The 16,062-nt window shown below is 22.5% G+C and overlaps 1 protein-coding gene across 1 annotated transcript; it reads left to right on the top strand.

Annotated features, from left to right (window-relative positions):
* The first annotated feature begins 3,538 nt into the window (after window positions 1-3,538).
* LOC129613208 (mitochondrial amidoxime-reducing component 1-like) lies at window positions 3,539-12,129 on the top strand. The gene is made up of 5 exons (XM_055527182.1): window positions 3,539-3,774; window positions 10,758-11,007; window positions 11,074-11,431; window positions 11,492-11,697; window positions 11,764-12,129. The coding sequence occupies exons 1-5, from the start codon at window positions 3,768-3,770 to the stop codon at window positions 11,945-11,947; spliced, it is 1,005 nt and encodes a 334-aa protein (XP_055383157.1). The 5' UTR covers window positions 3,539-3,767; the 3' UTR covers window positions 11,948-12,129.
* The last annotated feature ends 3,933 nt before the right edge of the window (window positions 12,130-16,062 follow it).

Consider the following 16,062-nt stretch of genomic DNA (forward strand, 5'->3'; position numbering starts at 1 on the left):
AAAAGTAAATTTCGAATTGTAATATAAAGATGTATGTATCCGTTTACCTATTAATTTTAGGCAAATAAAGAAGAACTTTAGAAAGTACCAAGAAATTATATTTATACACGTTTAAATCTGCAATTGTGTATAGATTTTACAGAAATATATTTAATATTTAGTTTGCATATGTTTAACATACTTGCATCAGAGCTAAAACAGTCAAAACTATTAAATAAAAAAATTTGTAAATTCTAGTTTAGATGAAAATGTTCAATTCATCTTTTCATAATTTCTCAACTTCTAATTCCTACGCAACTCTATGCGTATGATGAGTTTGTATATAAGTACACACATTACTGCAATTTTGAAGTCACGCATTTTAACATATTATGTAAATCAGTCCTGAAATTATAATACATGATTATTAACGGTTTAAAAAATTTTCATTATATTTTTTATGTGTAATAAATGGCGTGTGGAGCTGTATGTGTGTATGTATATACAAAAATTTTGTAAATCAATTTCATTCACATTTTATCAGTTACCAATAACTGTGTATAATCACGTTATGGGAACAAAAATTTTTAGATTTTTTTTTTTTTTTGATATCATTAAAGAAAATTATGAATATTCATACACGATATAGAAATATTCACCCATAATAATTTTCTAATGTCATAATCGTGTAAGTGAATACATAATATAGATTATAATTTCAATGTATAAATTAAAATAAAATTATTGCAAATTCCCAGGTGAATGAAATAATTAAAAAGTGTTCACACATTTATAATATTTTAATAATTTCATTAAAGTTTTAAATATTCGTGATCGTTTTTATTTGCAATTCTATAAGCATAAAATTATTTCAAAGTCTATACACCTATACACACATACCTGTACATAATATGTATATTATGTTAATTATATTGTTATTGTAAACAATAGAAAAAAAAAAGAAATTAACAGTATGATAATTGATATTAATTCAGGGTGTCAAGTTTTCGAAAATAATTTTTTCCACATTATTAATTAATTTCATATATATATCAACTTGGATGTTAGAAGAAACCATAGAAAATTCTAACTAAATTTAAAAATCAATTTAGCGTTTAAATTTTAAATGAAAAAACCAAATTTTAAATGAAAGTCATCAGTTTCATAAATATCACATTCAATCAATAAAATTGTTTGCGATATTTTAAACTCGCTGAATCCAAATGAAAATGTCATAGGAAATAAACGTAAAAAAAAATGTAAACTCAATGTATAAAAAATCTATACACCTATAAAGTCTATACACCTATACACACATACCTGTACATAATATGTATATTATGTTAATTATATTGTTATTGTAAACAATAGAAAAAAAAAAGAAATTAACAGTATGATAATTGATATTAATTCAGGGTGTCAAGTTTTCGAAAATAATTTTTTCCACATTATTAATTAATTTCATATATATATCAACTTGGATGTTAGAAGAAACCATAGAAAATTCTAACTAAATTTAAAAATCAATTTAGCGTTTAAATTTTAAATGAAAAAACCAAATTTTAAATGAAAGTCATCAGTTTCATAAATATCACATTCAATCAATAAAATTGTTTGCGATATTTTAAACTCGCTGAATCCAAATGAAAATGTCATAGGAAATAAACGTAAAAAAAAATGTAAACTCAATGTATAAAAAATTTTTTATTTTAGGTGCAAAGTTAGCACCTTTCACTAATCACTTTATAGGGGTGTGACTAAAGAGCACATTTAGTTCGAGAAAAATCCCCAATTAGTGTTAATTAGAAGCTTATCGAATTTTATATTATGTCTCTATTATTATGAATTTTGCATGAAAATTTATTAAAAGCTGTAATTCTAATTTATTATTTTCGATTAAATTTTGATCAATAACGTAATTTAAAAAACAATTAAAGTATAGTGAAAAATGAAGGAGTTGAATAACATTTTAATTTTCGTGAGCAGAATGGTCTCTTTATATTTTGATTAACATTCAAAATCATACAGTGTTATTAATTTGAGATGTTGCCTCTTTAATTCCATAAAAACGCCAATATCGAAAGATTCGATTCGAAGATTAAATTCGATTTTTATGTAAAAGTTTTATTTAACTTCCTTTACATCTTGAACAATTAAAATTGTTGATAAGTCTTATTCAATAAATTTGATGATACCGTTAAAAAGCCCAACTTGCATTTCGATAACACAAAATTTTTAAATTTTATCAAATAATATTCTCTTCTATGTCCTCTAACCATGAGAATAATTTAAGAGAATATGAAACTTAAGAGTAAAAATTTATAGTAAAGAAAATTTCGAAAATTTTTGTTCGAAAAATTTTCTCGACAATTAATCTATACATATATGTATATCATATGTGTACACATTACTTATATGAATTTACATACTATCTTACATTTTATTTGTAAACAAAAACATAAAAAAGAAGAATGCGTTGGTTTTTTTTTTTAATTTTCTCACATTTCCTATTTTTCCACAAGTTCCGGTCTCCACACGTTTTTTTCTTTGGATATTGATTTAGAATATTGTCGAAGAAAAAAACACGTGAAATTTAGTATATTCGCTATCACAAGTATATTGTTTATTTGAAACATTTTACATATACACACATACATTTAAACAACATTGTTATTGCAACGCTGTTGCTGGTTGCTATTATACTTGAGGACATATTGTTTGTAAAATACTTGTATAATAAAATGTCTTTTTACTCCCTGTTGCGTATTTAAAATTAAATTTCCCTTCCAAAAATGAAGGGATATAAATTTTTGTATTCTATATATTTATAATATTCATTTGTATATGAATAAAATTTGCTTGCGGTGTACAACAAAAAATTTTATCATACAACACATTTTTTTTAAACTTACACCACCACAATAGTATCTTCAAATGTATTCAAGAAATTAGGACATGCAAAAAAATTTGTGTATAGATTAATAGAGGATGTTTGAAGCAGAAAAACGGAATAATATTATTTAAAACTCTAAATATTGCAATTTTGCCCTCTTAAATGAATTGAAACTCTTATATTTCGATTTATTTATTATTCTTCGTGTAAAATGGCAAATAACTTCAGGGATGATAAACTCGTTTTTGAGTCACAATCTGTTGAAAAGAAACTTCGAAGCCATGTGACTTAGAGTAACCGTTTAGGGCTTACGTCGTTAAAGGTGATTGATATATTTGTAGCCACATATAATTTTGTAGCCACATATAATCTGAATTTTATATCACAAAAGCTTCCAAAAAATATCACAAATTGCATTAAAGACCTTATCGTAAGCATTCATTTTACTACATTTTAATAAAATCGGTCACACTAATTATATCTAATGTGTATAACAAAATCTGTTCAATTTACAGTGTATATACAAAACTTGTGCATGTGTGTATAATTTAAAAATAAAAGAAAAACTTTAAAAGTGGTTGCGTAAAAGAGCGAACTAGTCTTTTCCTATTATAGAAAAATTACATTTTGTTTAGTTTTATTTAGAATTTCGAAAGAGTGGTGTTTTTGTTTTTGCTACTTGTTCCATTAAAAACATCATTTTTTTTTTGAAGTGCATTTTGTTATAATATTTAAGTATAACAATAATAAAATCGAAAATTATTTATTATTCAAATTTGTGCATATTTTGTGTTCTGTATTTAATATTATTTTGCGTTTTAATGAAATAAATTAGAAGAATTTTTCGTATTGTTTTTTTGTTATTAAAATTTGATAATTAAAATTCTAATAAAATATGTTAGGTAAGAAAATTATTAAAAGCATTTATCTGTATTTAAGGTTATTATTTAAAAATAAATTTATAAATTAACAAAATTTCAATTAATTAATCCGTAGATATTGTTTTTATAAACAAATTGAGGACTGTGAAAAATAAAAACAATATAGCCCCTCTCAAATGATTTGAGTTCTTCAATATTCTTAAATTAGAATTAATTCATATTATTGGAGCAAGTTGCACTGCTTGTTATGAGAATCTACCGTATTATATTGCATTTATATAGTGACCTCACAAAATAAGTGCAAGAAACTGCAATTTGAAACTTATCTGTCAAATGAACTTAAGTAATTTCAGAAATTTTTATACACATTCATACATACGTATGTAAATGCATACGTGATTCTTGTAAGCAAACAAGAAAAGTTTATGGCAAAAGTTAATGTATGTGTATAATTATGCACATACAAAAACTTCTGTCGTAAGTACAATTTATTATTATTTATGATTAGCATAGATGATATTACAAATTCTTTCTGGCAATATAAATTAAAGTTGTTTTAATCTAAATTTTTGTTTAAAAAAAAACAAGCCATAAAATCACTTTATCAATATGAATAAGTAAATGATAAAAACGTATCATAAAATTAGTACCTCATATTATGTGTTATGACTGGGTACATAAAACATTAAGTACTTTTATAAGTAGGTAACACCCATATGAATGTGTTGAACGGGTCACTTTAAGTTTGTTGGTTAGTTTTTCGTAGTTTTATTTTCGACATTTAGCATATGGTGGTTCATTACATGTCTCAATTTTAAATCGTTCGAGCTCGATATGCCAAGCTTATATGCTGGTATAATCGAGCTTATACTCTCCAATATGTTATTACTCAACCGAATCTATTGATATTGATACCTCCAGATTGTTTTGCTCTATCTATCGGAAATACATTGCATTTCTTGCTTTCAACCACTTGGTATTAATGGCAGGTTCGCAAAACAATATTAAAAGTGTAATTGATTAGTTTGCAGCGGAAATATGCGGAAAAGTGAGTCTTCAATATTGGACTACCTAAAAAGTAATTGAAAACGATTGATTTATAATTATATTAAAATTTCTGTATTTTTGAATTTCGAAAACCATACATTATGAAAATCACCCATTATATACGAGCAATTTAATAATATTAAAAGAATTTTATTATTCGTACCTCAATTTATTTTAAATAGCAAATAAAATTAAAAAAAAAACCGCGAATTATTCTTACATACATACATACTAATTATAGTGACGATTTCATTTAAATAGGTACGTTTGTATGTACAATATGTAGCACATTTTATGTTATTTTTATTAAATATTTATAAATTACTTAAGTATTTTAATTGTTATCATGTGATGGCATTGATATACAAAAGTAATAATGTTTCTCGTAAAAATTAGGGGAAAAGTATTATTTTAAATTGTAGTTTGTATTCTAGAAAATTTCTCAAAAATAACAGTAATTAGTATTTTGTTAAATTATTCAAGGTCCCCATCTTGTAAGTCCCCAAACTAGAGAGTTCAGAATAGAACTTATTTATATTTTAATAATATTTTATTCTACTAAAAATTTATATTTTAAATATGTTTGGGTTTATTAAGCATTTAGAGTATAAAAAACAACAGCTCCCACTCGCTTAGAATGTGTTGTAAAAACCAAATTTGATTTTTAAATTCGAAATTATTGTTATCACTTTAATTGTTGATAAAAATTTTACACAAATGCATATTAAGTGGGCATAATTTTAAATAGTATGGTTACTGACATCACAAACATCAAGAATAGGTAATGTAATTTAAAGAAAAAAAATATGCAAATTTTCTTACAGAATAATTTTCAAAAGAAATTAAGAGAAATATGTATGTATGTACCTTCCCGTAATAAATTTCGAAATTAAAGTATGTAATGTATTCAATTTGTATTTCTGTTTTTACATTACTATAAGTGTTGCCGCCAGAACTAAAGAAAAGTAAAAGAATATTTTAAGTATGTACTTGCTTTACTTAAATATGCACCTGACCATTGGTACAGTGGTTATGGCACCGGTCCTTTAACCGAAGGGTCTCAAGTTCAATCCCCAGTTAGGTCATTATAAAAATGATATTCAATGTTATAGCTTTAATATACAGCTCGTACTTATGAAAAAACAAATTACAAATTAGTATACAAGTAATTTTAATAATTACGTTAATTCAATATTAATAAAACAAAATAACAATGACATTAGTCTATGATATCATACACCAGCCCTATACTAGGAGTGGAAGGAAAAAAAACTTGCTATATAGCTATAACTATAATGAAATTACATCAATAAAATTAAAATTATAAAAATTTGACTAAAATTATTCTTTCTTTGATTATAATAAATTTTGGTAAATCGCCATAATAATTAATAATTAAAGTATAAATTCATGAAGCTCCATTAAAATTATAACGGTAACTCTGTTTAAAGCTTTATCGTAGTTGTACTGTTGTTGTGCAAAAGAACAATAACGTAAAATGTTCGTAATTTCTCTTAATTTAAAAAAATTTCCTCTTATACCTCGAAAGTCACAGTACTACAAAATTTATTCGAATTCGAATTGTTTTTTTTTTCGCTGCTCTCTTTTTATAGATTTTATACCAGCGTTCCCACTTGGATACAATTGTATCCATTTGGATACATTTTTGCTTTAAAATTTAGCTTGGATACAAAGATACTCAAATCTGCTAAAATGTCGAAATTGGCTACATTTTAAAATTTTGCTGAAATATGGATACATTTCTTTCTCGAACACTAAATAAATGTTAGAAAACTTTTAAAGTGCTGTAACTTTTAAGTGCTTTATCTTCCAAAAAACTTAATTTGCTGACTAAATAAAATTTGCCCGTTTTCATGCTGAATCGTTTTTACCGCATAGTTCAACAGCTACAGAACATATATTTTGTGACCTTAAATTTTAAAATGTAGTAGAAATTGCGTGTGATTTCTAAAAGAATTTACTATAAATAACGAAACTCACATTGTTGAATAAAGCAAATTATAGTATAAAATATAAAAGGTATAAAATAAGACGATTTAGTATAATAATTCTACTTTAGGAGGCTGGATACATTTTGGATACATTTTTTTCTCGAAATTGGATACATTTTGTTTTTATTGAGTGGGAACACTGTTTTATACCTTTGAATATATTATTCTCTTCTTTTTCCTTGCTATATTGTCATATTTGAATCGTTTGTGTATTTTCTATTATTGTGTGTTGAATTGAAAACATGTGAAAATGTAACGTAAATTCATAACGTAACTCACTCATTTCACTTATGAATTTAATATGTTAATATGTATGTATACGAAAAATACTCATTATTTTGATAGTTTTCTCTTCCAATCCAAATAATCGTATTTTTTAATGAAATTTTTCATTTCACTCTCATGTGGTAGATGTTTGTTTTTAAAAAGGTACATACAATATATTATTCTAGTTGAGTTTAGTTGGAGTCAAAAAATTCAAAATGTATACACAAAGTCTTTAGAAAAGATTTGTTTATATTTATGTGATTATGAATGGGAAAACACAATAGTTTGGAGAGATTATGTTCTTATATACATAATAATATATAATACATTGTGAGTATTTCTCCTTTCCTCATTTTTTAATCAATTAAATTTTCTTTATTTCATTCTCAAATCTCATTCAGTATTAAGCATTACAGTGAACAGGAGTCAATATTAATATTTGCTCCAAATCCTTTTATTTTTAAATTTAATATTAATATCAAATTTAATAAGCAAAAATTTATAAATTAAAAAATATTTGAATTTTTTAATAATAATTTTCTGAGCCCTTTTTAAGAGTAAAATAATATAAAAAGGTTGATTATTAAAAATAAAAATTTTATAAAAGACAAATTTAAAAAAAAAATGTCCGGTAAGTTGAAAATCGATATTAAGAGACATTCTTTATACACACGTGTATGTGCATATGTAAAACTATTGCCAAAATTTAAAAACTATCTTTTAATTTACTTTAAATTTGGAGTGTTTTACTTTATTTAAAATTTTTATTAAAAATAAAATAAGTGTTTAGTATATATTTACATACATACATACATACATTATACAATATACAATGTTAGAAGTAAATAAATTCCTAATTTTTATTACCGGTATCCTGGAAAGGCAATAATATAAATATTTACTTCACGTCCATAGTGCGTACACATGTATGAAATTCTAATGTAAATAATATTAGATTAAAATGTTGTTAGAGTATATGGAGTGGAGAATATAGAGTAAATGGCACCCACACATTATTATTATTTTATTTAAAAAATTTAAACAATTTATACTTATGTGTGTATATTAATTAATTACTTGAGTGAATACATGAATTATATTGAGTAAAAAACTAATGTAGGCTAACATAGTTCCACCATTTAACTTACATAATAACAGTGATTAGTCATAAATTATACATATATGAATTCTATAATGATGAATATATGAATATATGAATATATATGAATTTGTACAATATTTTCAAGAGCAGGTATTTTAATAAATTTACCGAAAATTAATTGAAAAAATTATTTCAATTAAATACCATGAAAGTGATTACAAAATTTTTGATTAAATATATGCATAATTACAATAATGATAAATTTCAAAGAGACCTTTGCCTCTTGATTTAAAGAATTTATGGAAAATAATATCTATATAGAAAAATCTGTTAAAATAGGTCTAATTAACATTATTATCTGCCTAATAACAAAATATAATATCATTTTGGAAGTATTTAACTGTCATACAAATAATTTTAAAAAGACTGTATATAATCTGAATTTGGTAATATTCTAATTTTAAAGCTATTTTTACTGGCCAAAAATTAAGACTATTCAAGATAAAAACTTTGTAGGAATGCGGTAACATTATAACGCAATTGAACTTTGCATAAAAAAATATTTTAGTTTATCGTATTTCTTATCTTCGTTTTGCCGTCTTCATTTATAATAAGTTGATGTTAAACTTATTTTTATCTTAGTAACATTCTTGCTTTTATTTGTACAAGTTATCCTTCACATGTATTTTGTATGTTCACACATGCTTCAACTATGTCAATTATAACATCTTCAGTTCTCTTTCAGTAATCTTTAAGTAAATTGTGTTCGATCAAATATATTTTTGAAATAAAGGAAAAATAAGAAAAAATTGAAACATAAAAGTAATAACCAGTTTTTTTGTGTTAAAATTAACTTCATGTTAAATTTTAAATCTATAGTTGCATATAGTCATATAAAGGTCGGGATAAGGCAGAGAACAAGTAAAATTGAACTTGAATATCAACTTTTTAATAAAAGAATAATATTTTATAAATCAAGTACAAATTACAATTTATCTTGTTACAAGTTGTGTCATTTCAAAATTAATAAATAAACAAGTTTCTACCTTATCATTCGATATTGGCACATAATGCAGGTATACGCATAAAAAACTTAAGTTGAGAATTATATAGGTAAATAAGGTCTTTTATTATCTTATCAAAAGACGCTTAATATAAAGAATTAAAGTTACAGAGGGTTAAACATTTTCTAAAATTCATAAAATTTTTATTTGTAAACATATAGGAAAACAATGTATATGTATACGTCTTTCAAGGTTGCATTGTTATAAAGAATGCAACCAATTAGATTGTTGATCAGCTATTTGCATCACATTGGCCACACAACATAAGAATGAGGAAAAGATCTCTTAAAAATTTTCATTTTTGTTTTTAAATATGCTTCTAAGGCAGTATATAATCCAATTTCCAAAAGTAATCCGAATTTCCTTCCATTTGAGATTAATTACAAGTTTGTACGTTAAGCACGAACCCATGGAACAAATAAAATTGAAAAATAAGTAAAAACAACTTTAAAATGCGCTCTCCTGAAAATAACCACTTTCAACTTACAATCTATATAAAATAGGACATGTACGAAATATTTGTTTGTTCTCTGCATTTTTACAAATTAATTAAAAAAAATAAAATTAAAATAAATTATTATAATTATAATTTTTATAAATATCAACTAATTATTATTATTATTGGAAAAAAATCTTTCTTAAAATAACTTTCACATGAAATTTCATTAAGTAGTATAATAAATTCATTATTATGTAAATATCTATATGATTCAAAGAACAAAATTTTATTTAAAGTACAATTATAAGTTTACAGATGTTGGACATGTCAATTTTAAATAATAATTACAAATTTATTATTAATATACACAAAGATTTCAAAATCAATAAATTCGGATATTCTTAAATATTTAGGTATTAGAATTTTCCTCCTGTCGTGTCAAATTAAAATGAAAAAAAAAAATATTTTTAAAATATCTTACACAATACCCGACACGTGTGTATACATAAATATTTTCAATTTTTAGGTACATAACTATGTAAATATTTACAATTAATAATAAAAAAAAAATTAACACAATTTTGTAAAAATTTTGTTGCAAACAAAATATAAAATTCAACATTTTTGTGTATAAGAAACACATGAGAATGAAATTGTAAAATAATAAAAAAATTCATCTTGAAGAGATTTAGGGTATTTTGAAAGTGATTATAATTTATAACTTCCCGTTTCATAACATATTGCTACGTCTTGAATTTGACTTGAAAACGCTAAAGACCTTCTATCATGTTTACTAAACTAACAAACGCTTTTTAACTCAAGTAACATTCATTTCAGAACTGCGACTCATATATGACATTAGCGGAAGTCAATTAATTGCAAACGTTTGAGCAACCCAATTATTTATTTCGTATTCACACAATTATTGTTCTGCTCATGTCGCCTCTGAGTCTGAAATATTTTTTAATTTTGTTTAACTAAGAATTATTTATGTACATACAAAGATTTTAAAAAACTATTATGTTATACAAAATAATGAATTAATGCTTCTTTCTTCTTTTTTTAATTTTTAGGTTTTTTATTACCCGAAAATTCCCGTTTTACAGTAGCACTTGCTGCAGGAATCGGTGTTGCTACAGTAGCTGCAGCTACTGCTTATTGGTATCATAGAAAATATTTGAATAATATTCCACCCACCAAATGGCGAAAAGTTGGAGAAGTAACAGATTTAATAGTTTACCCAATAAAATCATGTGGAGCAATAAGAGTTTCAGAATTTGGTTGTTCCAAATTGGGTCCAGCTGATGGATATTTACGTGATAGGTTTGTGAATTTTGAAAAAAAAAACTTTATATAAGTGTAATTGTACATATATTTTTAATTTTGTAGAATTTTTATGGTTGTAACAAAAAATGGTGAATTTACAACTGCACGAAAACATCCCACTTTAGTTTTAATACATCCAAAAATTGAAAAGAACAGTTCTAAAATGAAATTATCAGCACCTGGAATGATTGATATTGAAATTGATATCGAAAAATTGTATAAAAAAACACCAAAAAAATATATTGTATGGGGTCAATCTGTTGATGGTGTAGATTGTGGTGATGATGTTGCTAAATGGATTTCTCGTTTTATATTGGGTGAAGAATCTGGACTTTGGTTGGTATTCTATCCTAAGGATATTACAAGTAGAGAAGTTCGAGATAAGAATAAAAAATTCGATACAATGTTAGCGGAAGATTCAGTAAATTTCTATATCATATTTTCATACTTTTTCTACTACACTAATTTATAATTATTTTAGGGTGCACTTCACGATGCTTCCAGTTATATGTTATTTAATGAAAGTTCTTTAAACGATTTAAATACAAGATTAGACGATCCAGCAATGGTTTTACATTTTCGACCAAATATAGTTGTTCGCGGTGCATTACCATATGAAGAGGATTATTGGAAATGGGTTAAAATTGGAAATAATATGATATTTAGAAATGTTAAACCATGTACTAGGTAAATATTTGTATAATTTTATAATATGTTTTTGATTAAATTTTTAAATGTTATGTTTTATTTTAGATGTATATTTACAACTGTAAATCCAGAAACGGGAGTTAAAAGTCCAGATGGAAATCCATTGAAAACTTTAAGAGATTATCGAAGTTTATATACAGGTGAAAGTCCTGTCTTAGGTATACATTTAGGTTTAAAATCGCCAGAGGGGAAAATATCATTGGGAGATTCTGTATATGTTGACTGCTAAGTCAAGTAATTAATATTTTGATACTTTTTATATTACTTCGAGAAAAGAAAATAATCAATATAGAATATGAAAATTATTTTTGTACATAAAAATCATAATATATAAAATTATGTAAGATATTTATACATAAATTATTATTAATAAAAATAACCACCAACTAAAAATATAATAAATTTCTCAAATTATAAATTTTGTAGAAATTTTGTTATACATTTTATTTGTGCCACAAAACCTCACCATAAAATAAATTATTCTGTAATAATGTGTTTAAACTCAAGAAACACAATTTTTAAAGCTATTTGAGTTAAGAAGTTAGAAAATGATGTTGGACGTAAGTTAAAACTGAATTATTAAAAATCCCCAGAGTTTTAAGTAAGTATGGTAGTTTAGTACATCTTGTCATAAAAACTCCATTCTTATAGGCTAAAACTTTCTGATGAGCATTTTTATATAAAAAAAAAATTAAAAAAAAAAAACAAATATTATAATTCTTGTCAAAAAAATTTTATTAATTTATTTTGGAAATTTTTCACTTTTTTTAGATTTTTTATTTTTACAAAAAAAAGGTTTGTTTAATTATTTTTTTTTCTCTCTTATTTTTAACATGAAATTACAATTTTTGCTTTTCCTTTTTACAAGAAATATTGTTTTAATGAAAAATTTTATATAATACATATTTATAATAAAAATTACATTATTACAAGTATACATATACATAGTTAACATACCTCCAAACAAGGATCGACTTTTCTAATTCTTTTTTTTTCTTTTTTTTTTATATTTATTATATTTTTTTTAAAAAACTTTGACTACCATTTCTTGTATTTTTTTTTTCTTTATTTTTTTATACTTATTTTTTTTTTTTGTATTAGTTTTTTATTAGAATTTCTTAAAAATTAACTTGTTTCTTATGTTGTCACATTTTTTTTTTTTCAGTATATAAAACCATAATTTAATCAAATGGAATGAGAGAATAGAGTTTAGAAAAATAGAACTTGATGCAATGGGATTTTTAATTCAAAAATACTCAAGCTCTTATTTACTGTTTTCATAATGGTTAACATTGAGTTCTATTACTTGGTGCTATAATTATAAAAAAATTTAAACCAAAGATTAATGATTTATTGCAATATAGAACTCAAAGTTACCTCTGTTCTACTGAAATAATTTAATTTTCAACTATATTTTATTAACATTTACAAAAAACTGTAATATTACAATAGTCAGAATTTCTTTAAATATAAATATGTCAATTAAAAATTTTTTTTTTATATTAAATTAACAAAATTACAAACTCTATTCATTTGACGTATTCATTTCATTTCAATTCGTTCCATTAATAATTATGGTTTTAACTTTTGTATAGTTTTTCTTCATTATATTTGACATTTTTTTTATTAAACAACGAAAACACTAATAACCTATATAAATGTAAATTTTAACATAAAAAAACACCACAGTCATTATATTCTATGTAAAAAGAAAATAATATTATATAATACATTAATAATATTAAAAATAATAATAATAATAAAAAAAAAATATAAATTATAATTATAGAAAATTTTAAATATTTAAAATTTAAATATCCATATTTCTTGTTGCTCTTTTTGTTGTTTTTAAATTTAATTTTTAAAACTTGTTTTTTTTTATTTTTCTTTTGATAGTTAAAAAGGCAAGAAATTTAATATTTAATACTTTTTTTTCTTTCTCATTAATAATTTTCTTTTTTTTGTATATATTTTAAATAAGACAAAATTAAAAAATTAAATAAATTTGAGTATAACAGATTTAAATTATAAATTATAAATTAAATAAATTAAAATATTTTTTGTGTTGGGTAGAAAATTTAGGGTTTTTTTGTTTACAAAAATATTTTTTTAATATAAAATTGATATAGAATTGGTTTTAAATTGGTTAAATGTTATTGAATTTTACTGATTTAATGTTTTAAATTATTGTGAGAGTTTCATTAAATTTTATTAATTTTTCTCATTTTCATTGAAATTTGACTGGCAAACAAGTCAAAATATGTATGTGTGTGCAGTTTTGTGTTATAACATAAATATTATGTATAATTATCCTTGTATTTAAAGTTACAGATTGACAATTTCTAATAAATTTTACAATCTTCAATTCGACCAAGTAATTGTACAATCTTTAATTTTGACCAAGTAATATACATAAAATTTTTGCAAACTACAGAATTGCCAAGTTTTATGTCAACTGAATGACAAAAATAAGTGTATTAAATTTTCAGTTGGCATTGTGTTTTTTTCGATGGAAGTCTGAATCACATAGTTTTCATTTAAACTAATAATATAATATGTATTTTTAAACAATATTATTTACAAAAAAAAATTGTATTATTTTTATACAGTTTATGCCAACCAGTAGATTTCTTATTTCAAGAAGCTCAAAACTTATTGAAATAAATATTATTGATAGTGCATTATTAAAAAATTATATGTATATGCATCTAATTCACAAATTCAGAAAATTTTAAAATTACATATTGATATAAATTTGATACGCGTTTCTACTGAATGTTAATATTGTCAACTGGTATATCATAATATCGGTATATCGAAAAAAATTGGCAACTCTGACCACATACGGTATTTCTTTGAAATTGTGATTTTTGAAAATATTTAATTGAATTAAAAATTTAATTTAATTTTAAAATTAAATATTAAAGAATATAATTAAAAATTCATTTATATATTATGCAGGAAAATGTGCAAAATTTAGAATAATTTAAATTTATTAAGTTTAAAACAAATAAAATTTAAAACAAATTCTATATTTTAAATATAGTGTGATAATATTTTTCTAGCAAAAATAATTGAAATTTATAAATAATTTTTTTTTTGAATTTAATTCAAATTTATATTAAAAATTTTCATTTGTAAAAGTATAGTATAAGTTATATAAGGAGATAGTATATTTTTTTTTAAATTTTTATAATATAATTTTGTCAAAATATTTTATGGATATTTTCATATTAAAAAAAGTATAATTATAGAATTTCATTTTTACATTGTATAGTATACATTGTTTTATATTATATAATATTAAAATTATAAAGCAGTTTCATTACAACAAAAAAAAAGTAGATAATATATATATATATATATATATATATATATATATGTATTTATGAAATTAACAACTATTTACACCTTAGTATATTATTTTATTAAATATTTTTTTTTTAATTATTAAAATCATAATTAATTTTTTTTTTTTACATTTTTATTTTTGTTTCTTTTACACATACATATTTAATATATTCTTTTTCTACCTATAATTTTTATCGTTTTATATAGAATTTTAAATATACACCCATATTCTGTTAGGTCCATCACTTTGGCATGATGGCTTGTTATTCAAAAATATTTTCATTTTCTGAATAAAATCAATTTCAGAATTTGGAAATTTATTATTGAAACACATAATATTTTTCAATAGTAATTATCACATCATCTTTAAGTGATGCGCCTATTACCAGAATATGAGTGATAGTGTACATTTAGATAAATATATACATATATATATTTATATATAAAATAATAGAATAATAATAAGAATTTAAATTTTAATAAGGAACACAAAATTATAAAAGTCATAAAGATATTTTTTGTTTGTTTTATTTTTTATAAATTAAAAATAAAAAAAAAAAATAGTGTAATTATGAAGTTTTCTATTTAAAGAAGGTTAGGGTAATAATTAAAATTAATGAAAATACTATGTTAGTAATTAAAATAAAATTTTACTATATTAAGTATGTAAGAGAGAGAGATAGTATATAAATAATATAAAAATGAGTTATAAAATTTAAAAAAAAAATAGAGGAAAAACAAACAACTAAAAATTAAAATATTTTTTTTTTTAAATAAATTTTATACTTTTTTAATATTTGTTTTAGTGTTTGCTGTATGTTTTTGTTGATTGTATTTTATATATAATATTATTATTATTATTTACAACTACTAAAATTTTTCTAACAAAAATATATATGTAGTTGTATATAAATATATACATACATAAATATAATTTATATGTTTATTTATTTTTTATCTAAATTATTTTCTAAATACATAATTTTTGTCAAC

Source organism: Condylostylus longicornis, unplaced genomic scaffold, assembly GCF_029603195.1.
Source record: "Condylostylus longicornis isolate FDR11 unplaced genomic scaffold, ASM2960319v2 ptg000081l, whole genome shotgun sequence".
Taxonomy (NCBI): domain Eukaryota; kingdom Metazoa; phylum Arthropoda; class Insecta; order Diptera; family Dolichopodidae; genus Condylostylus; species Condylostylus longicornis.